Genomic DNA, 23,785 nt, shown 5'->3' with positions numbered 1-23,785 from the left:
ATGCTGCCAGACTTGGGAAAGAGGAAACTGGGATATGGGGCTATACCAAAAGGTGCTTCTAGTTATAGGACAGTGAGGAAAGGGGCAGTGGGAGAAAAATCCGAAGTCTGAGAATCTGGATTGCAAAAGAAGACTACCGAGGTCGTGGGAGAAGGGAGAGGAAACAAGGATGAAAACCGAAAGAGGAAGAGGCATGAAATGTTGTCAAATGCCAAAAGGCATTTGGAGAGAAGTTGGGAATTGCATTAAGAAAACCACTGCAAATCTCATTTCAGACCATTTAGAGATATGCCTCCCGGGAACTGCGAGCTCAAGCTGTTTAACATCAAATTGATCCACTCCATCCCTACCCTAATTAAATAAATCATTCAATCAATAATTCCACCGGGTTAAAGAACCAAAATATTAAAAACCTTCAGGGCCCACTCTTGCCAAATATGTCAGGGATCGCGTGTGTGTGTGCATGTGTGTGTTCTGTGACACCACTACTGTTAAATAAGCAGAGCTAAGACTTAGGGGATTGGAAGATTATTGCAAAAAGGGCATGGGCCAGGGGGACTTTGTTGGGAGCCTGCGAAAGAAGATTGTGTGGGGACGGTGGGCAGCGAACGTGTTGGGAACAATATGGAAAACCCGGAATTGCCTTGGAAATGACAGGGCCGGGCAAGACAATGTCCGAAAGAAAAATGAGCAGGTGCGGGATGTGGCCAGAGTCGGAGAAGAGTCTGGGGCGCCCGGAGTGGCTCCAGGAACGACGGAGACCCCTCAAGGTTTTTGGGGGCGGTGGGTACTAATAGAACCCGGTGTCCGGGATGCGCCAGGGAGGCTGCGAGTGCGGCGGGGGTGGGGCGCTGGAGGGTGAAGAAGCCGGAGTGAGGTAGTGGAGCCGGAGTGAGGTAGTGGAGCCGGTCGGGGGCCTCCCAGCTGGGCCCGGAGGCAGTGGGGGGACATAGGCTAGGAGAGCGCATGGCGGCAGCGAGGCGGGAAGCGAGGGGCATCCGGTCACTCACCCCGTTGGCCGCGGCCATCTGCACCACGATCTCGATGGCCGTCCTGCTAAAGTACCTGCCGTCGCTGCCCACCACCATGGTGCAGCCCTGGCGGTCGCGCAGGTCGATGGACGACAGCACGCTCTGGATGAAGTTGGGCAGGTAGTTGCGCTGGCCCTCGAAGAGGCCGGTGGGTCGCCGCAGACCCCCGCCGCCGGTCGGCCGCTGGTCCTCGTAGGGCGCGGTGGGCACCGTCAGCACCGGGATGGGGCTCCCCTCCATGGCGCCTCCTGGCCTGTCTTGCTGCGGCTCCCTGAGCCCGAGGGAATCTGCAGCCTGCCGGGGAGCCCCCACCAGCCTGGCTGCGTGCCGGGACTCCGCCTCGCGCCCGGGCCCCCTCCCCAGCAGGTCGGCGCCCTGCGCCCTGCACCCGCCCGCCGGGGGACCGCCCGCCCCTCCTTTCCGTGAGGCCGCTCACTGACTCCCTCAGCAGAGTTTGCTTCTGGCTTCCTATAAAATCTTCTCCCGCCCACCTTCTCTGCTGCCAGACCGCCCGAGGTGTCCTCAGTTTCTTCCCAAGTTGGACTCACTTTTGGGGTGTCCCAAAAGCCCGATTCCAGGGCCTGCTAGCCCGACCCCAGTGACGCCTCCACCCGCGCCTGGCCCCAGCCTTCCCCCACGATCGCCGCCCTCCGGGGCACACCCTCCGCCAGAAAACAGCCGGCGGGAAGGCGAGACTTTGGGCAGAGTCAGGGTTCCTCTCGCGCGCCCGGCCCCTCTCCAGGTCTCCCTAGGAGTGCGCAGCCTATACGCACCAGTTTCTCTTCAGAACAAGGACAGGGAGGGAGTTGGGAGGGGGCTGAAACCTTTTGCCATCAGCAAACAGCCCCAGCCAAAAATAACCCTGGAAAGGCGAGCTGAGAATGGTTATCTCCTGCCAGCGCTGAAATCGGAGGCTGGGCGCTGCGTGTGGTGTGTGTGTGTACCCTCCCACCGCGACCATTTGTTGAAGGGAATCACCACTGTCAGACTTCAATCCAACAGGACCCACTGGAGCCATCCACACTTTCCCCAGCCTCTTCCAAAACAGCACACTTTCCGGTATGGACAATTCTTTTCTTTTTTTTTTTTTTTTTTCTCACTTGTTTGTTTGTTGTGGTGGTTGCAACAGCAGCAACACAGACGACACGTATTTCCCTATTCTTCCCGCCCTTCTCACCCTCCCTACCCAGCTCCTGCTTTAGAAACAGGCTTGTCCTACCCTGTATTTGTCCACACTGTCTGGACTCTTAACTGAATTAATCGTTTTCAATAGGAGGGGGCTAAAACCCTTATTAATGTCCTACCAGGAGTGAACGAATAAAACCAAGTTAAAAGAGAACTGGGTACCAGGTACTGTGCTAGGTTCCTTTGCATGTATCCTTTCATTCTGTTGGAGCTAAAGATTTTCTGCCTCCTCTCCATAAAACTCACCAAAACTCCAAAACCAGGAAATTCTCCATAGAAAATAGGAGTGAAGAGAGAAAAGACTAACAGGATAAAAACCCAAAGCAGGAAGAAAGTTCTATCTCCCATTTCTCTCAAAGAATTTTTGGACCCACCAAGGCTACCATCCCTGAAATATCCTGCTGCTTCTCCTCCCCAAATATTGTCCACTTCCTGAGAGTAAGGCTGACTCGCCATAGGGTTATAAAGTGTTTGGTCACAGTAAGACAACTGTGAGTAATAACACACATTGTATACTGTTTTGCAATTGATAAAAGGCTTTGCATCTGTTTTTTCTTTGCAGACTGAAGAAAAGAAGAATGGTATTCATGTAGTTCCCATTTTACAGATGAAAACAGGAGGACTTTTTCTGTGAAGTCAAGAAAGTGGTTACAATGGTACTTTCAGCCTGTCCGAATTATATATTGCCCCTCCCCTTTTTATTAATAACATTGAAATGTGATGGGGAAAACATTGAAGCTGTCAGTTGAAACCGGCTGGGACTTTTTAGCCATTCTCTTCAACATAAAGAATGGGTGTTTTTGGAGGGAGTGAGAGGAATGGAGAAATGTTGTCAAAGAGTACAATGTTTTAGTTGAGACAGGAAGAATATATTTTGTTGAGATCTATAGCACAGCATGGTTACTGTAGTTAACAATGAAACATTATATATTTCAAAATTGCTAAGACAGTAAATTTCAAATGTTCTCACCATAAGAAAATACGTTTTGAGGTGAATATATTAATTCTCTGGATTTAATTATTCTACAATGTATACATATATCATAACATCACATTATACCCCCATAAATACATACAATTTTAATTTGCCAATTAACTTTTTTTTAAAAGAATGGTATTGCAAGTCGGGGGAGGTTGTTTTTGTTTTTGTTTTCCTCTAGTCTCTACTCAATCTCCAACATCCCATTCCCCATAAAGTTCCTGTTACCCAGCTGGAGTGCAGTGGCACAATCATGGCTCACTGCACCTTCTCCCTATTGGGCTCAAGCGATCTTCCTGCCTACAGGTACATCGCACCATGCCCAGCTAATTTTTGTAGTTTTTGTAGACATGGGGTTTCACCATGTTGCCTAGGCTGGTCTCAAACTCCTCAGCTCAAGCAATCTACCTGCTTTGGCCTCCCACAGTGCTGGGATTAAAGGTGTGAGCCACCAAGCCCAACCCATAAAGTTCATAAATTTTTATCTCCCTGGGAGTGCACAGCCTACACACACCAGTTTCTCTTTAGAACATACTTGAGAGTCTTGGTTTAGCACCCAACAGACAGAACCTGAATACTTCTAGGGATCTGTGCACATCTCTATGGTGTGGGGTTTTTAAGATCTCTTTCTAATGACATTTTATTTTGCAAAGCAGGACAGTTTCATTCCCAGAAGAGCAGGTATGGTAAGTCCTTTGTTCCAGCAACGAAGACAATGATCCAACCCCTAAGCCTCAGAGATGCCCAGAAACCCTCCAGGCCTCCATCTCTCTGCTCCTAGCACCTGCCTCTCTGTTGACATCAACAGCATTCTCCGCTCTCACAGCCCAGCTCCTTCCACAGACCCAGGGACTAGGCATCAGCATCTCAGACTAGATTTTAGAGAATTGCCATTCAAGAGGCAATCCTCTTCCCTTGGTTCCAATTTCAAGGTTCTCCAAGACTGGAACAGGGTTAGTTTGAGGCAATATGCCCCACCGCATAGCCAGAAAGAACCTCACAGTGAAAAGGAAAACAATTCTTCCCAAGTAAGGGGGTGCTGATCCCGAGGGAGGAGAGATGGGCAACCAAACAGTAACTGGGCCACCATGTACTTCACACTCACTGATCAAGGCTTTCTAAAACTATTTTTCTTTTCTCTGAATTTATATAGCACTTGTATCACTCATAAAGGAATGTTTTATAGGCTGATAACACCTTTCTATTCATGCTTATACCTAACGTTTAAGTTAGGATAATTTCCTAACCTCAGAGTCCTCACTATAAAATGGGAATTATTATAATCCCTACCTCATACATTGTTGGGAGGATTAAAATACTTAGTAAAGTGCCTAATAGAAAGGCATTCAACAAATGTTAGCTATTCATGGTGTCTTCGTCATTATATTTACCATTATTACTAATCTCCTGTATTGCAAGAATTACAGTTCATATTTTTGTAGACCATCACTGTAGCTAAAGGGTCTTTGGGCATAGATGATATTCCATAAAGGTTGGTTAAACTGATCTGTGGTTTTTGACTATGGAAACTCAAAATTCCCTCGAAATGTACAAAAGAGATTTACCTGCTAAATAAATCTCTTCAAAACTGACCCTAGGTTTAATTGAATTAATTCCAATGAATTTGTCACAATGATGGAGAAAGGAAACTGAGAGGGCCCCACAGTTGTTTGCTGGTAAAATGAGAAGTTTGGATTAGATCAGTGTTTCCCAAAGTATTTTCCTCAGAATATTAGTGCCCCTCAAATCCTGCACAAAGCGAGAGTTTCATGACCAAGTAGCTTTTAAAATTCCTGTACACTCTACTCCCACTCTTCACAATGCACACTTTCGTATTAAGAGTTCTGAGAGTTCTCAATAGACATCATTTTTTTTTTTTTTTTTTTTTTTTGAGACAGAATCTCACTCTGTCACCCAGGCTGGAGTAAGTGGCCACTCCTGGCCTAAACATTTTTTAACCTGGTGCTTCCCAACCTAAACTCACAGGGACCAGTTTTCTTAGTGAAAGAGAATCACACTGGCTTGTAACCACCGCTGGTGACACTCCCCTGCCCCACTCCTTGTATGTCCTCAGTGGACTAGGTCAGGAACAAATAAATTTTCCTGATTCTCAAGGGCTGGTCATTCCTTTGCACTGAGCTCAGAGCTTCTCTGTAGCATTGGGTCACAATGAATGGTAGCCCTGATGGCCTAGGGTAGCCTTTCAGCCTTCTCTGAGTCTCTAGAGACTGAGGATCCTTGGCATGAAAAAGGAGCAATTGATATATCCTTGCTTCCCCTGGGGACTCTCTTGCTCTCAAAAAGGCATCAGCCATCATCTCCATCTAGAGAATATACTAGCTGACTCAGCTTGACCAGTCCGTCCCAAAATGAGAATCTGGGTAAAGTAAGTGTTGAAACACTTCATTCCTTGTCTTGTAGATTCACAAAACACATTAGCATATCAAAGACTGTGAAGTTCTGCAGGAAAAAAAAAAGAAAAAACCTATTTGACTTCAATCCAACATTGCCAAGTTTTATTTGACCATGGAGGATTTTTCCAAAACACTTACAAACAGATCAAGGACATTAATCTTTCATGAAACACTTTAGATACCCAGAGTCCTCTCCAGTTACATCATTCTGTGATTTTCTTTTTTATTTATGATGCATTAAAAGATTAATCTCTGTCAGACTTCCATTTAGAAATTCACCAGAATGTGCAAAGGCAGCAGGTAAAATTGCTAAAGGGCATTATAAAAACACTCTTCAGTGATTTTTGAGACTTAATTGAAATACTTATATATTTCAATTTGTATATGTATGTATATGTGTATATATATATTTGTGTATGTATATCTATATCTATGTATATATGGCATTATATCCATTTTACAGATGCAGAAACTGAGCTTTAGACGGGGAGAGCAATTGGTCCAAAGCCACACAGCACACAGGTAGTCACTGGTAAAGGTGAGAAACAAAGAGTTGAAACCTGAGGTGTAAGGACACAGAGACAAGTATACAAATGTTTACAAGTTACACATATGACACGTGCCTTTAACATGAATTTCTTGAACATTCATTTAGAGACCTTACAATGAAGACATCAGAGTGGCAGCAAGTTCTGTTGGAATCAGGGGAGCGTGTTCTTCCATACTCCCCTGGCTGACAGGAAAGCACATCGATTTGGCCCATGGTAGATATACACTCCCATTGAGTCAGGGGCCACTTCTAGGCACACAGGAGGTACTAAAAATATGCTGTTAACTCATAACCTCTAAAAGCAGAAGAAATGCCAAAAGTATAAGACAAGAGGCAGAAAATCACACGGAAAATGTCACAGGGCAGTCCTCTAAGGAAGTGCTAGATCCCTTCGAAATCTGTCCAAACACTTTCTGGTGCTGGGGAAAGTCAATTATATATTTCAAGCAACCCCACATGTCATACAAGTATCTTGTAAATGTTTGTGTACTTGTGTGTGTGAACTTACATCTCAGACTTCAACTTCTTGCTTCCCACCCTTATCAATGACTGCCTGCATGGCCTTGCACAAGCTGCTTTCCCTCTTCAACGCTCAGTTTCTGCATCTATAAAATGGACATAATGCTACCTAACTCATGGGGCTCGTGATCGCATTTAAAGAGCTAATATGTGGAAATTGATTGCACAGTACCTGGCACATAATAAGCGTTTAATAAGTGTTTGATGTAATTGTTATGATTATTACTACTATTACTAACATAATAATTACTACAATAATAATGATTCTTATTCTCTATATTAGTATTATCTTTGAAAAATAGGCATGGATTATGTCTATGTAACCCTTTTGGCACAATATCTAGCATTATATCATATACAAATTAGAGAATTCATGTTATTAAGGATGAAAAAACATTTTTACGGACCCTTAAATGCTTTGTAAGTAACTGCAAAAGAAGCCATTATCCCAACACATGAAACAAACAAAAAAAAATCCGGTTCCTCTGGAGTTTGTTTTTGGAGGTAGCCACAAGATACCTAAATTTTTTTTTCTTTTCAGAGAGACCGAGGGGCTCACTATGTTGACCAGGCTGGTCTTGAACTCCTGGCCTCAAGCGATCCTCCCACCTCAGCCTCCTAAAGTGTTGGAATTACTGGCGTGAGCCACCACCTCCAGCCTACCTAAAATATTGAATGCTGTTAATAAATCTCCTGAGGCCAGCATAAGAAGTTGATGGGCAAAACTAATGCAGGTATGTTTTCCTGGCTTCTTTATGTATTGGGCCCATCTTTGAAAAGCACTTACTGTTAATGGCTAACTTGCAAAATTTGTGATTTATTAAAAGCAGATTTTAATTGTCTTACCTAAAAATAATAGCCCTCTGGTCTGCCAAAGATGAAGATTTAATTTCTTGGTGTTATCTACAATACCTAGAAACATCAGTGTAATCGATTATTAAAAACTTTGGAAATATTCTCATCAAAGTTCTTTATTTTATAATACAGCAAAAGAAAAGTTTATTTTCTAAAGGCATCTCTATACTTTTTTAATAGTTGAATTTCATTTCTGAAGCCTCCTAAAAAGGGTATAATTTAGATCTTTATTAAAGAGGAAATATATTTTTCATGTTTAATTTAAATTATATTCCATCAGTCATTTGCAATCTTAGCCTACACAGAATTTTTTTTATTTTTTGGTAGTTTTTATGTTTGGGCTTTAGGAGGGAATTCCCAATAATCTCTATATAAATATTTTAACATTCCAATGTAAATTAGTTTTTTAAAGTTATTTTATCCATAAAAATAATGAATTTCCATGGCTAAGAGTGAAATAATGTGTTATCAGGACCCCTCAGTTTTGGGAGTTGTGAGTAGATCCCATCTTTATGTTCCTCCAGCCCAGCCCAAGCCTGGCTTAGGTCCTCCTCCCCCATTTATCAGGAACCACCATCCCCAGGGATTCTATGTGGCCTGCCTGACCAGTGTTCTCCATCAGATTTTACCAATCTTTTGTTCATTCCCTCAGAGCACAGCTGAGCCAGAGTACACTAATTTGAAAAACTAACTCAAGCAAATAGAGGAAAAATATTCCCAACACATTGCATTTTAACATAGGGTTTCCTGGACACACTGTTTCAACCCGAGTTGTGCCAATGGTAGGAGCTCCATCTGCTAAAATATGGCTATCAGCTTCAGAGGGAAATTCATGAACCTCTTCATAGTTTGTTTTTATGTTTCACTTTGCACCGTTTCTAAAATTTCCTCTGAAGCCAAAACATAAGTTATTTCCCAGCACATTGGTCACTTTTCATTTATCATTGGATTGATTTTTCTGACTTGCAGTAGGAGCTGATATCGACCAGGAGGTTCTTATCCAACAGACAGCAGCAAAACTCTGTGTATCCGCCTTCCTCTCAACAAATGTGACTTCCTCAATGGCATCATTTATGAGAGTAACACAGAGCTCAGCAATAACATTTCTTCACTAACCCTACCAGGTATCCAACATAGGATGTTACTTCCTTTTGCTGTTTTCCGGCTCCTGGCAGATATTAATCATTGGGATTTGGGAACAAGGAAATAGAATTTCTGCGAATGCTTGGGAATTCCCAAATTCATATGATTTTCATAACACTTCACTTATAAGGTTTTGAAAAATAATATGTGACTATAATAACAAGCCAATAACTGTTTTTTCTGTAACAGGATTATATGAAAAGTTTTAGTAGTCTTCTGTTTTAAAAAGATATAACAAATGATGATTATTATTATGAGCCAACATATTATGACAAGATTATAAAATCCAACAACATTAAGATAATAAAGAAAACATTTAAAAGAAATGAATATTATCACCAAATAAATGCTAAAGAAAAGTCCTTTAAAGATTGAAAGGTAACATCACAAATACTTAATGCTTTAATCATTGTTTACATGACATTGTTATACTAACAAGGCATCAATTTTCCCCTCCAATACTATTTAAATAACATAATATTCTGATCTCCTGGCAAGATGAACAGCACTAGAATGAAGCAACTGTCAAAATTGCCGATTTAAGGGCATATTTTGTTTCTAAAACTTGGCATTTCTTAGAACACCTCTCATAGGATTTGTAAAACATATACTATGCCTATGAACACATGAAAGTTTATTTGCAGAAATGGTTCACTGGTAGCAGTGGACAAGGCCATGAACACACACTTATAACACAGCAACAGATACAAGAAAGTCTGACTGAGGCTCCTTTACTGCTGCTGTCCAGTTCAGCTTAACTTTCATCTCCACATGTCAGGGCTTCCTCATCTTGAAGTCAGTGCATTTCTTCAAGCCAGTAAGCTCTCTATACTGACTATTAAGCTGTAATTCTCACAGGAAAATTAAAATGTTTCTCGCCATTTTTCTAATTTCTCAACTGATTTTTCTCAGAATTCAGAATTCAGGAATCCATAAATATTGAAATGCCAGGAGAGAATTTCCAAATGGAAATGCTATTCCTTTAGTCCGTTTTCAGAAGAAATCGTAGCATAGTGTTATCCTTCTCTTCTCCAATTTTTTGTTCTGCAAACTTATGGTTATCACCTCTTTAAGTGCATAGCTCACAATTTTCCCTCCTCTGCAAATGGTCCCAATACAGTGAAGTGGGCCCTCAGTAGCTGTGTCTTTACTACGTAATCCTGCATTTCTGACCATATACAGGGAGGGTGACCTAGGGAAGGATGCCTGACTCAATGCAATTTCTCTTGCTATCTCTAGAATTTGAACACTGGAACCCAGACATACAGAGGCTGGGAGCCATTGTGGTATGCCATATTGATGACAGCAGCAGTGGGTGGTGCAGGGGCAGTTAATTGACAGCTACCTGTTGCTAATATCCCAGGAACTGCCTGAACCTCCTCTTTCCCAGCCATAAGATACCTAAGATTCTGCAGCATTTTTCATTAAATCCTACCATGGTTTAAGCTAGCCAGAATTAGGTTCTGTTGTTTTCAATCAACAGAACCTTAACTAATACATTATTTCCTAGTTCTTGTTCCTTTAATTTTCCAGGAAAAGAAGGGAAAATGGCTTACTGGTTTAAAAAAGGGACAAGTGACAACATCCCATTTATGCAAAATTTAGAAGCACTCAAAGGAATCTCTGGAAAGTTCCCGAGACACACATAGGTAGGACCAGCATAAAACTTGAATGGTCTGGAGAGGATGTGCAGAAATAGGAACACTTTTACACTGCTGGTGGGACTGTAAACTAGTTCAACCATTGTGGAAAACAGTGTGGCGATTCCTCAAGGATCTAGAACTAGAAATACCATTTGACCCAGCCATCCCATTACTGGGGATATACCCAAAGGATTATAAGTCATGCTGCTATAAAGATACATGCACACGTATATTTATTGTGGCACTATTCACAATAGCAAAGACTTGGAATCAACCCAAATGTCCATCAGTGACAGACTGGATTAAGAAAATGTGGCACATATACACCATGGAATACTATGCAGCCATAAAAAAGGATGAGTTTGTATCCTTTGTAGGTACATGGATGCAGCTGGAAACCATCATTCTCAGCAAACTATCACAAGAACAGAAAACCAAATACCGCATGTTCTCACTCATAGGTGGGAATTGAACAATGAGATCACTTGGACACAGGAAGGGGAGCATCACACACCAGGTCCTATTGTGGGGAGGAGGGAGAGGGGAGGGATAGCATTAGGAGACATACCTAATGTAAATGACAAGTTAATGGGTGCAGCACACCAACATGGCACATGTATACATATGTAACAAACTTGCACGTTGTGCACATGTACCCTAGAACTTAAAGTATAAAAAAAAAAAACAAAACTTGAATGGTGTATCTAGATCATGTTTGCCATGGTTGCCTTGCCACAATGAATATCTCTGTCAAGATCGTATTTTCTCGGTGGGAGAGAGAGAAAGTGGGCCAGGAAGAAGCACAAGGCAGGACTCACATTTACAGTACTCCTTGTTTTCCAGGAATCATACAACCCAGTTTGTCTAGAGCTGTTCATCTGAAGTTTGTTATCCCACCATAATTATCAATAGAACCTCTTTTTTGTCTCAAGAATATCTCACTTTGGATGATAATTTCTATGACTACCCATTAAAAACATTTAATAACTATAGAAAACTGCTTCTCTATGTATTTTGTATGTTTGAAACATTTTATAACAAAAATATCTTTAAAGTTATCACTTACACGGAATATAGCTGCCAAATGCTCCTACTCTGTTATGCTAACCATGAATCCCTTGGGGCCCCTTCCTCCTACGGCTCTTGTGAGGATGAAATAAGCTCTAAGAAGTGCCCAACAGTGACCCGCACTGAATAAAATACAGTCACCATACGGTGGCCTTCATGTTTACCAAACTCCTGATAAGTTATTCGGTCATGTTTTAATCTTAATATTTTATGTAGATTATACATTCATCTGATTCAAAATTCAAAAGGTACAAAAGGGTATACAGTTAAAAGTTTCCCAGCCCACCACCATTTATCTCCCTGGAGGCAACTGTTTCTAGATTTTTGAATATCCTTAAAGAACATCCTAGGTATGGAAAAGAAAGATTACATATTTATATGCATCTGTGTATGCATTTTCCCATGAGAGGCTCACAAAGTCCCCCTGAAGAGATATCATTATTACAAATACCCTTCAATTTACAATGAGGTTATATTCCACTAAACTTATGAAAATATTGTAAGCTGAAAATGCATTTAATACACTTAACCTACTAAACATCATAGCTTAGCTCGGCCTACCTTAAACACACTCAGAACACTCACATTAACCTACAGTTAGGCAAAATCATCTAACAGAAAGCCCATTTTATAATAAAGTGGGCTTTGAATATCTCATGTAATATACTGAATACTGTACTGAAAGTAGAAAACAGAATGGTTGTATGGGTACTCAAAGTACAGCTTCTGCTGAATGTGTATTGCTTTCAAACTCTCTTAAAGTTGAAAAATCATAAGTCAAAATATTGTAAGTCAGGGATTGTTTGTACTTCCACTTTACACGATGACATTGAGCCTTGAAAAGATTAAGTGACTAACCCAAGGTCACACTGGCAGTTAAATAGTGAAACTTGGATTCAAATTGTTCAGTCACTACACGTATTGTCTTGAAATTTGAAAAAGAGGAATAGGAATTAACCTACTAAATTGAAGGCATATTTTAGGCATTGGAGAAGCAGGTGCCTGAATGTCCAGGTGATTGTGAAAAGCTCCCATGCCCCAAAATATGTCTCCTGGTCATATGAAATTCCACTATTGGCCGGGAGCGGTGGCTCAAGCCTGTAATCCCAGCACTTTGGGAGGCCGAGACGGGCGGATCACTAGGTCAGGAGATCGAGACCATCCTGGCGAACACGGTGAAACCCCGTCTCTACTAAAAAATACAAAAAACTAGCCGGGTGAGGCGGCGGGCGCCTGTAGTCCCAGCTACTCGGGAGGCTGAGGCAGGAGAATGGTGTAAACCTGGGGGGCGGAGCTTGCAGTGAGCTGAGATCCGGCCACTGCACTCCAGCCCGGGCGACAGAGCCAGACTCCGTCTCAAAAAAAAAAAAAAAAGAAATTCCACTATTTCAGATTTTTACCTGGGGATTTAGAGTAATCTGCTCTTTTCCTAGAGCTCCCCTAAAATAGAAATAGAAATCTTGGAAGGCTAAATATATGCTACCATTGGGAAACTCATTTTCTCCCCTTAGTAAGGCAAGGTACTGAAGGAAGGGACCCTACAGGCTGTGCAGGGACATCCTGGAGGCATGGGGAGAAGAAACTGAAAGGCAAGGTTGGATGAAACAAAGAATACCGATCTCAGGACTCTCCCTTGAACCTGCCCTAACTTTGTTCTAATAGATTCAGCCACTGGCCTGCTGTCAAAAGACCACAGTCAATCTGATTTGTTTTCAATATAATGATGAATATTGATTTGGTCCCTTCATCCAACATTCTCAACTGAGTCTTTTTTTGACCAAGGATATACATTACTAGGAGAGTACAGGCAGTTAATTCTTTCACACGGGACTTTGGAGTTTCTGAGTTAACCAGAATCATCCACCTTAACATCTGCCAGTTTATATCCCAAGTCCTGAGCAGTGCCCCCTCTCTGCTATGCCTTATGTTTTCAATATAGCATAAAATCAGAAATGAAAGATGAAACATCATAGCCAATATCACAGAAATACAAAGGATCCTAAGAAATACTAACCAATTGGATTATCTAGAAGAAATGGATAAATTCCTAGACACATAAAACCTACCAAGACTGACTCAGGAAGAAATTTAAAAATCTGAACAGACAAATAGCAAGCAAGGAGGTTGAATCAGTAAGAAAATGTCTCCTATCAATGAAAAACCCAGAACCAGATGGCTTCCTAGATTAATTCTACCAAACATTTTAAGAAGAACAAATACCAGTCCTTCTCAAACTCTTCCAAAAAGTTGAGGTGGAGGAACACTTCCAAACTCATCTTACAAGGCCAGCATTACCCTGATTCCAAAGCCAGACAAGAATACTACAAGAAAGGAAAATTACAGACCAGTATCTTTGATCAACATAGATCCAAAAATCTTCAACAAAATCCTAGCAAACCAAATTCAACAGCACATTGAAAGAATCATTCACCATGATCAAATCATGGTTCAACATAAGCAAATCAATACATATAATACACCCTGTTAGAAAAATAAAGGATAGAAACTATATAGACATCTCAACAGATATAGAAAAAGCTTTTGACAAAATTCAAAACCCTTTCATGGTTTAAAAAAAAAAAAAAAAAAAAAAAAACAACAGATCACATATTGAGAAACTGTATCCCAACAAAATAAAGCCCATATATGACAAACCCATAGCTAACACCATAATCAATGGTGAAAAGTTGAAACTTTTCCTCTAACATCAGGAACAAGACAAGGATGCCCACAGACACCCCTTCTCAGGGTAATTAGGCAAAAGAAAGAAATAAAAGGCATCTTAATAGGAGAGGAAGAAGTGAAATTGTCTCTGCTGACAGCATGATCTTGTTATATATAGAAAACCCTACAAACTTCCCTAAAGAAAGGTTAGAACTCAACACAAAGATAGGAACAATAGACACTGGGGACTCCAAAGGCAGGAGGAAAGGATGGTGGGAGCAAGGGTTGAAAAACTACCTATCAAGTACTGTGCTCACTGCTTGGGTGGTGGGATCATTAGAAGCCCAAACCTCAGCACCATGCAATATACCTGTGTAAGAAACCTGTACATCTACCCCTGACTCTAAAATGAAACACACAATATTTAAAAAACAAAAACAAATAAAATTTGAAAACTGTTAGAACTGAATGAATAGGTGAAATCAGTAAAGTTGTAGGATACAAAATCAACATACAGAGCCTTGAACACAGCAGCATCCAGCTGTCTGATGTGAAAGTCTCAGGGGCAAGAAAACCTCCATATGAACTCAGAAACAATGACCTAAGTTGTGTTTATGTCTGCAAGGATGTTAAGAGTTTCATTCATGTTACATCGGAGCTAATAGAAAGAACCAACAGGAAACCTATACCCAACAAGCAGAAATGACAAAATGAAGGGAAAGCAGAAGTGAGGGCTTACCTTAGAAAGGGTAAGTGATTAGCTCAATGTGCAATACAATGTTTGCTCCTGAGTCAAAAATTTGTATAATAATTTGGATCTTACTTGCACAACCAGAAAAAATCAGCCACTCATTAGGAAAATGTGTTTCTATATAAGTCTTAGGATTCAGCTATCTATGATAACATGAAAAGATAATATTTTCATCCAAAATGAATATTTTTGTTTGTCTTGGCTGTTATTCTAATGTCAACAGCCTCTAAATAAACTGTTCAAGTACATGATATAACCACCTCTTTCTCCATCTTTCCCATTGCTCCCATAGGGTTTCAATTGTGCAATTTCACCATTAGCAATGCTTTTTGCTGAAATCTGGCTTTTCAAAGGGAGAGTATCCAGAAACAGAAGATGCTGATCTGGGAGGCTCTTCCTAATAGAACTGCTGCTTCAGTTTAACTTGAAAAAGCCCACACCCAGTTCCTAATGACAAACATCTGAACCACCAGGTCTTCCCATGAGCAAGACCATGCTATGCCTCCTGCTCGCTCTGTTCTATAAGCAACCCACAGATTGCTCCCTGTGAAGAGGAGCCTGCCAGGGGAGCAACATTCCACCAGACCCTGATTTAGCAAGATATTTCCATATCATTCCCCCAACCAGCTGGAAGTCCTCCACTGCTCTTGTGTAAAAATCTAACTCATCTCGCTGAGTTTCCGGATTTAAAAGTCTAATTCATTTCACCAAAAGTGTGACAGAAGGAAACCAAGTACATCATCTCTCTCTTGCCAGAACGCTCCAGACCAAAGCTATTGCATGTGCATTCTGGGGGAAAATGGTCCAAATATGTTATGGAGGGGGTGCCAGCCCAGTGTCATCCTCTTACTATTGCCATAGGACCTTGACTGATGGCATCGGAGGAAAAACAAGTTTATCGATTACTTTCAGCCATTAAGCTCACTCCTCCATGAAAAATAAGTCACAAGTCCACTGTCTCTTATTAAAATAAGCGTTGTAAAATATAAAGGAGTCACAGTTTTAAAATGGGAGCATGTTCTCTAAGCAGTGAGCCACTTTAGAGATGCGCTGTTTACATTGCATAAAGTCCCCTGGAGCCAGGGTTAGGAAGCACACCTCTTCTTTGGTGTTCTGGGATGAAGGAGAAAGGAAAAAGGACTGCCAGGAGTGAGTGGGAAGGGGCCCATGAGATAAAGGAAGTAAATCCATTTGCTGATTGCAATAATGGTAATACACGGAGCTATACATACATACATACATGCAAACTTTCACATTTTTTTTAAAAAAGAACTGAAGGCTTTCACACATGTAATCAGCCCTTACGGACTCTCCTGATTAACTGTAAGGCAAATCTTCCCTTCTCCTGTTTCCTGTACCATCCTGGGCTCCCTTTTCGACTTTTTTTTTTTTTTTTTTTTTTTTAAATTTATAAACGATCAGCTCATATTCTGAAGTTTGTAGTCCCCTCCCGCCTCCCCTCTCTCTACACTGCTCATTTACACTGGCAGCTGTCATGCTGCTGGGCATCCTCAAACCCACCAGTTTCCCTTTTATGTTTTAGCAGACAAACATGATTGTGCACTAGGCACCACTGTGCCACTCAAAATGCTTTGATTTTTTTTTTTTTTTTTTTTTATTGCATCTGAGAGAAATCTCAAGGTTGCAAACCTAAAGGAGTCAGAATTGTCTCCATGTGTCTCAGTGGGAAGAGTATCATGTGGAGAAATAAGTTGATTCTACTAATCAAAAGGAATTTTTTTTTGATAACAGGTCATCCTCTGAATGCATTTATATTACCGTGTGGAGGTTCACATGAAGAAAATGGTCAAACATCACCACCTACAGCAAGAGCTGAGAAGTGCAGAGGAGCCAGACTGAGTCAGGAAAGAAAAGCGATCTGGGGCCTGGCTCAGCAGTCTCCCTTCTCCTCCTCTGTCTCCACGGAAAGATTAGGATGACAGTGGCAGGAAGCCTGTGCACCTCGTATGCATCACTTGAAGGGAACACGCAGATTCCAGCAAACAGTTGGAAGGAAATGTTAATATCAGGCTCTGCTAAACAATAGGAAATGACTCCTAGATGAGAAGGTGACTTTCATCAAAGGTCCCTGATACCTGAAAAGATAGCCCAGGGGATCCTGCACTACATTTGGTGTATGTAAATTAAGCATTTTGTTTTGTTTTTCCTTTGTAATCAAGACCCAAACACAAACAAAATCACACTTCAGAACCGGCCTATTTCAACTTGTAACTAGCTTGCTTTCAGGGTCTCCAGGTAAAAAGAAATACAGCACAAAGACACTTTCTCCTTAGGGATCATACACAAATTCACTCTGTCCGTTTCTTTCCCACCTGGAGCAACAAAGCCATCAGACCTCTCCATCCTCCCGTTGGGTCCTTCCTGATTAAAGTGAGATAAATCACAGCCCTCTCTCTCCAGATGGCAGGTGACAAGAGGAGGATGCTTGCCTAAGAAGTATTCCCCATCCCTGTGCATTCATGCAAGCCCGAGCAGAGAGACGCAAGAAATTATGGATGCATTTTAATTCCCCAGACCCTGCAATTAAAAATGGAAATTTTTTTGGCCAGGCCTATTGGCTCACGCCTATAATCCCAGCACTTTCGGAGGCCAAGGTCAGCGGATCACCTGGGGTCAGGAGTTCGAGACCAGCCTGGCCAACATGGTAAAAGTCTGTCTCTACTAAAAATACAAAAATGAAGTGGGAATGGTGGTGGGCGCCTGTAGTCCCAGCTACTCGGGAGGATGAGGCAGGAGAATCACTTGAACCTGGGAGGCAAAGGTTGCAGTGGAACCTCATCACTGCATTCCACTCTGGGTAACAAAGCAAGACTTCATCTCAAAATTTTTTTTAAAAAATGGAAGTGTTATTCTTTCATTTGCAAATGTGTTTTGGTAAAAGAGGGGCAGTTTAAGCAACGCTTTTTATTGTCTACATTGTTTAAGTTCATCAGACATGGACTCTAGACTCTATCTTGCCTGGGCAGACCCAATTCAAGCATTTACAACAGCTGTAACCTCCTCAAATCAAAAAGAGGAATCAGCATTATTGCTAAGTTCAAATAAGGTCGTGTTTTATTTCATTTTCATTTTTTAGTGCAGCCATTCCTCCAGGTGCTATCATCAGGTAAGATTATCAGTCCTGATTAAGTAAAGGTGTTGTTACAAAATGCAATTCTTAAAAATTCAGTGTCTAACTACACTTTCAATAAGCCTTTCCCCCTCCCCTATGTATTCTCCTTTAGACACCCCTTCTCAAATTTAAAATCACGGAAACTAAAATATGATACCTAAAGAGAGCCTAGTGACTGCCCAGTCCTGTAATTTGATGAGTGGGAGTACCAAAGTCCAGAGGAGGTCAAGTAATTTGTTCCCAATGTCTTAGATAGATAAGAAGAAAATGACCAGCTGGGAAATCCCACTCATGTCAAGCTTGAGGCACAGGGCCACAGACTATGGTTGAATTGTGCCACACTCCTACATCCTTCTTTAGGAATAACAGAACATTCTTATGTTGAGCCGGAGTCACCGACTTCCTTTTCAGGCTCATTGAGTTTTGTCCTTATGGGCTGCGACAAGACATTTTGGTATCATGCTACACCAAGACCATTGATCTAGTTCAAGAAATGAGCACAGGCCCTAGAGCCCAGCAATTTCCCCCGTGTCCAGTAAATTTAGCTTCTCCATTAGAAGCTGTCAGAATGGAGCCTTCCGACTCCTCTTGATTTTGATTTGTGCAAGAATGAATGGTTGTGCTAAGACAGCTTTCCTAGCTGACAGTGAGCAAAACTTTTTTCTCATAATCTATAGAAAAAATATTAAATTAGAAGCACAGAGTTTATTTCAAGGCTTTTATCTTCCTGCAATTTTCTTGTGGACATACATGATTTGCTTTTGTCCTGCCTGCCCCTCCCAATCCCTTTCCCAAGAGACTAAAAGGGTATCTAGTGCAAAGCAGACACTCAAATATTTTTGAATAAACAGTAATCCCAGTCACCCAGTGCATGCTGCCAAATGCCAACCCCATAAATGATCAAACACATCATCTCATTCAGCCAATCGAAATCAAGTGCTACCTATTTTTTTAAAGTTTTCATAGCCCTTGGGCATCTGCTTTCTCAGCATTTCCCAAACTTGAGTCATTCTCATCCTGCCTTCATAATTTTGCTGTCAATTACCTCTACTATTATTTATTTCATAATTTTTAAATAGCCCCACTTTTGAAACTTAAATACATGCCTTTTAAAAGGAAGTTTTATTACTACTATACATCAAAAGCCATTATTACTTGTTCTAAGCACTCATAACAACATGTTCACAACTATTAAAGTTTAGTAATGTGCATCCACATACTCTCTAAATTCACGGAGCATTTGCACACACTTTAAGAAACAATTCTGCATTACTCACTCAATTTCCTTGACATCCTTCTGAGGCAGGACAAACCTTGGGCCCAAAGAATTGAGGTAGGAGTCCAAGCAAGGTGCCAGCCACGTAAAGGCAGACCTTGGCTCGGAAGTCAGGACTACCAAACCCTAGGTTAATGGTTCATGGTCTTTTCTCTTCTCTCCAAAACCTCATATCGCCAGGTGTGGTTAGCAGCCCAGATGCAGCAGCATCTCCTAGAGACTTGATAAAGATGCAGAAGGTCAGGCCCTGCCCCAGGGCTATGCAGACTAATTCATAGTAATTCACGTAATTCACGTGCACATTAAAGTTTGAAAAGCCCTGATCTAGATCAGCGGTTCTCTAACTTGACAGAACATGAGAACCATCTGTAGAGAGTTTAAAAATATCAATGCCTAGGCTTCACCTCCCAGAGAATCTGATTTAAGTGTCTGAGGTTTGCCCTGAGCCTAGGTATTTCTAAAAACTCCTCAGCTTATACAAAACTGGTGGGGCCGGGCACAATGGCTCATGCTTATAATCCCAGCACTTTGTGAGGCCGAGGTGGGCAGATTGCTTGAGTCCAGGAGTTTGAGACTAGCCTGGGCTAAAACTCCATCTCTACAAAAAAAAAAAAAGAAAGTACAAAAAGTAGTTGGGCATGGTGGTGGCGCATACCTGTAGTCCCGGATACTCAGGAGGTTCAGGTGGGGAATCACTTGAACCCAGGAGGTCACGGTCTGGTCAACAGAGCAAGTATCAAAACAATACTTGCTCTGTATCAAAACAATACTTGCTCTGTATCTGATACTTGCCCTGTATCAAAACAAACAAACAAAAAATGCTGGCATCTTACCAGCTAGGGAGGCCTGTACAGCTAAGTTTTCAACATGGGGCTACATTAGTGATTCCACAACTTTAGCTGCATCAAAACCACCTGGATGGCTTGTTCAGCTACAGAGGGTCTGGCCCTGCCCCTAGAGTTTCCAGCTCAGGGTCTGGAATGAGGCCCGATGATTTGCATTTCTAACAACTTCCAGGTGATGCTGATGCTGCAGGTCCAGGGACCACATTTTGAGAATCTCTGCTAAATGAACCTTACAAGATCAAAGCTCAAACTTACTCCAGGAACTTTTCAAAGCCTACCTGCAAGTTGTAGTGGAAGTAAGCAACTAAAGGTGAAAAAAAATTTAAATATAAACTAAGGCTTTTTACCTGAGCTCTCAAATGTTCACATTTCTCTCATCAACCTAAATAACAACAGAGAGAGGCTCTCCACAAGAAAAACATATTCATCTGGAAACAGAGCCTTGCAATGGAAATAGGCAAGCCAGAGTAAACTATGTGCATATTCATGGAGGTAAAGGAAGACAAAAAAAAAAAATGAGGAAGAAATTTTGATCATTTTGAAATGATTATCCTTGGCTACAAAGATCAATAACAAAGGTGATGCCAGGCCCAGGTTGGACAGGCAGTTGTTGGGCAAATATCCTTCAGAAGCATTGTTGTATGTAAAGTTGCAATGGGCTTTGTGCAAGATTGTGTTTTTTGCAGTCTTCTGTGATAATTTTTTGTTAGCAGGCATACAAGCCCAAGAATACTTTTTTGCATGGCCTTCCCTGGCTCTGTTTGTCAGGGTTTTAGTTGCAGGGAGGACAGTATTTTTAACACTCAATGTAAAAAATGCCATAAGGTAGGTACCCCAATTGCTTGTTTCGTCTTCATAAAATAACTTTTCCACCAGAACAAAGTCTACACAAAAATTGTAAAAATGCCCTGGGATGCAGCCCCTGGAAAAGTCTGGAGTCATTCTAGGGGTTCCCACCCAGCTGGGCAAGCGTAGCCACCACGGATAAACACAAAGTGGGGGTGCCCGCTGGGGTTTGGTGGCAGGCAGTGGCCCTGGTTCTGATACTGGGCTAAAAACACAGTTCCTCTCTGTCATTCTCAGGAAGCCACCCGAAACTGCTCGAGGAATCCTTGAAGCCGATGTTACCACAAGGACTGCAAGTTTGCCTGAAAGTGATTTGCCTTTGCAGCAGATTCATTAAGCCAGAACAAAGAGAAGACCAATGACTAAAAGATATTTCTCCTTTTAAGAATCATATTCTTTAACTCATAGCACATTTTCATTGTCCATCTGGGCAAAGCCGCTCTCTCATTTTGCTTTTTCCCTCTTGTCTGTGATGCTCACACTCATCCTCCCTATCCCATCAGCAACCTCTCTAGTATGTTTGATATGTGTCCTTAAACATTATATCTTGGCCAGGGCACCGTGGCTCATGCCTGTAATCTCAGCACTTTGGGAGACAGAGGTGGGCGGATCACTGGAGCCCAGGAGTTTGAGACCAGCCTGGGCAACATAGTAAGATCTCATCTTTACTAAAACTAAAAAGCAAAACAATTTAGTCAGGTATGGTGGCCTGTGCCTGTAATCCTAGCTACTCGGGAGGCTGAGGTGGGAGGATCACTTGGGCCTGGGAGGTCAAGACTGCAGTAAGCTGAGATGGCGCCACTGCACTCCAGGCTGGGCAACAGAGTGAGACCCTGTTACACACACACACACACACACACACACACAAATATATACATATATGTCTGTGTAGAAATAGGCAAGGTTGTTTTATATGCAAATATGGCTTTAAATTACATAATGACATTATATCATTAAGCCCATTTTTCTTATAGTTGCACTCAGCATCATGATTTTAAGACCTAGGCATGTTGCTTTATATTGTACCTCATGAGAAGTCACCTTTACACATCTGTTCCTCACACTGAAATCAACATGCTTTTGAGTCAGTGTTTAGGACTGAGTGAGGCTGTTCACTGGAGTTAATCTGACAGCAGATGCGTTTATCCCTCTTTAGGACTGTAACGAATTCCTTTCCGCTCTGTTCGCCCATGCTCACTAGTTGGCATCACAGGTGTCGTCTTTGAAAAAGAAAAATATCTCATCCCTTGGTTTCCTGACAACCACCACCCACCCCCTTGGCTCTTTTTCATGAAATTTGCACCAAACAGCACAGAGGCAAATGTCTCTCTAACATCTATGATTTATCCTTGCTTATACAAGATCACTCCAGCCTATAAAAAAGTATTTTTTAAAAATATGAAAAGTTACCCCAATCTTGGATTACAGAGTTTCACATCAAAATGAAAACATAGTAAAACTGCGTATCAGAGTTTCCTGTTCTTATTCACCCTTACTCCTTTTGCAGATGTGAGTCATAAATCCACAACCAAATCCTCTCTCCTGCGAGGTCAACTCCCACTAACACCCATGAAGAGGGAATTTGGCTCATATAATAACACTTAATTAAAATGTATAATGGCCACATGTACATGAGAGATAAAAATAATGCTTCTTCGGGCATGTTTCCAGCCCAATCTTTCAAAATACATGAAGAATTTCTTAATCTACTATACCCCATAAATGATAAATATAAGATACTAAGATTTAAAATACTTTCAATAACACTTTCCTAGGCCTCCAGATGAGCATTACATAAGTTTATAATAATAAAATATTTAAAATAGCTACCATGTATTTTGTGTTTATAATGTGCCAGGCACTGGACTAAGCATCACTCATGTGTTTTCACATTTTAATCCCCATAAGCCAACAACATAGATTTTTTATCCTTGTTTTAAACGTGAAAGACCTAAGGCTCAGAGATAAATTTTTTTAAAAAATCTTTATCCCTTTATACAAGATTAGCTCGTTGTCACAAGCCAAAAATAAAACTCAAAACTCCCATATCTCCCCATATAAAGAAATACTCTTTAACTTCTTTCTCCCTCCAGAACCCCTCCTCCCTCTCCTTTCCATCTTCAGCCAACATCTGGAAGGTTCTGTCTATGTTCACTCCTCCGTGTTCCCGCCTCCCTCCTCCCCTCCATTCCTTGCAACCTGGTTGCCTTTCACAGCAGTGAAACAGAAAGCTGTTTCCTTAGCCCATAACCAATTCCAAGTTTGAATCACTGTGCACCCTTGGCTGCTGCCTCCTCCTCCTTTAAATTTACTCCCTGCCTTGATCTGCCATCTCTGGCATGCTCTGCTTTCATTCACTCCTACTCTTCATGTCTTTCTGGGCTGCTTTGCCAACTCTTCTTCCTCTGCTGCCCTCATACATCCAGGCAGAGGAGTACAGCATCTGCCTTGGCCTCCTCCCTTAGTTCTAACTGGAGTCCCCTGAGCATCTCGAGCCCCCAGACTGGAGCCGGTGTCCTGGGGTTAATTCCCTTCCTCACCTGTGGAGATTTAGCTCCTGCCCACCAGTGGGGTTATCACAAGTGCCTGCCTTTTCCTCACACTCCGCCTCTTACAGGGTTTCCGTAGGCTGGCCATTTATGAGTTGTGTGACCCTGGACCTCAGTGTCCTCCCATAGAAAACAAGGAGCATGAACTAGATTTATCTCTAGTGTCCTTTCTAGGTGCTTCTTTCTTTCTTTTTAAACAAGGTCTCACTCTGTCACCCAGGCTGGAGTGCTGTGGCACCATCACAGCTCACTGCAGCCTCAACCTCCTGGGCTCAAATGATCCTCCTGCCTCAACCTCCCAAGTAGCTGGGACCACCACTCCTAGCTAATTTTT

General features: G+C 41.8%; 1 protein-coding gene and 1 long non-coding RNA gene across 4 annotated transcripts in view; one reads left to right on the top strand and one right to left on the bottom strand.

The window, feature by feature from the left end:
- The window catches only part of PGM5 (phosphoglucomutase 5), a 183,780-nt gene extending 181,991 nt beyond the window's left edge, over positions 1 to 1,789 (bottom strand). Inside the window, exons 1-2 of one of the 2 annotated variants that reach the window (XM_045373149.2) lie at positions 1,580 to 1,789; positions 1,011 to 1,325 (exon numbers count right to left, since the gene is read on the bottom strand). In XM_045373149.2, the coding sequence (XP_045229084.1) occupies positions 1,011 to 1,271 (261 nt within the window). In that variant the 5' untranslated portion in view covers positions 1,272 to 1,325; positions 1,580 to 1,789. Of the gene's footprint in view, positions 1 to 1,010 lie in introns of both variants that reach the window. The other variant, XM_005581869.4, reaches the window with a different exon arrangement.
- LOC123569121 (uncharacterized) lies at positions 523 to 15,551 on the top strand. 2 transcript variants are annotated; one of them, XR_010581589.2, is made up of 4 exons: positions 523 to 663; positions 7,220 to 7,412; positions 8,503 to 8,657; positions 15,095 to 15,551. It is a non-coding gene; the product is annotated as an uncharacterized lncRNA (long non-coding RNA). The 2 variants fall into 2 exon arrangements; XR_012424772.1 differs by lacking the exon at positions 8,503 to 8,657.
- Positions 15,552 to 23,785: the final 8,234 nt, after the last annotated feature.

This window comes from Macaca fascicularis, chromosome 15 (assembly GCF_037993035.2).
Source record: "Macaca fascicularis isolate 582-1 chromosome 15, T2T-MFA8v1.1".
NCBI classification, from domain to species: Eukaryota; Metazoa; Chordata; class Mammalia; order Primates; family Cercopithecidae; genus Macaca; species Macaca fascicularis.
The sequence above is the reverse complement of the archived record's forward strand: the minus strand, read 5'-3'. Positions and strand labels throughout refer to the sequence as shown.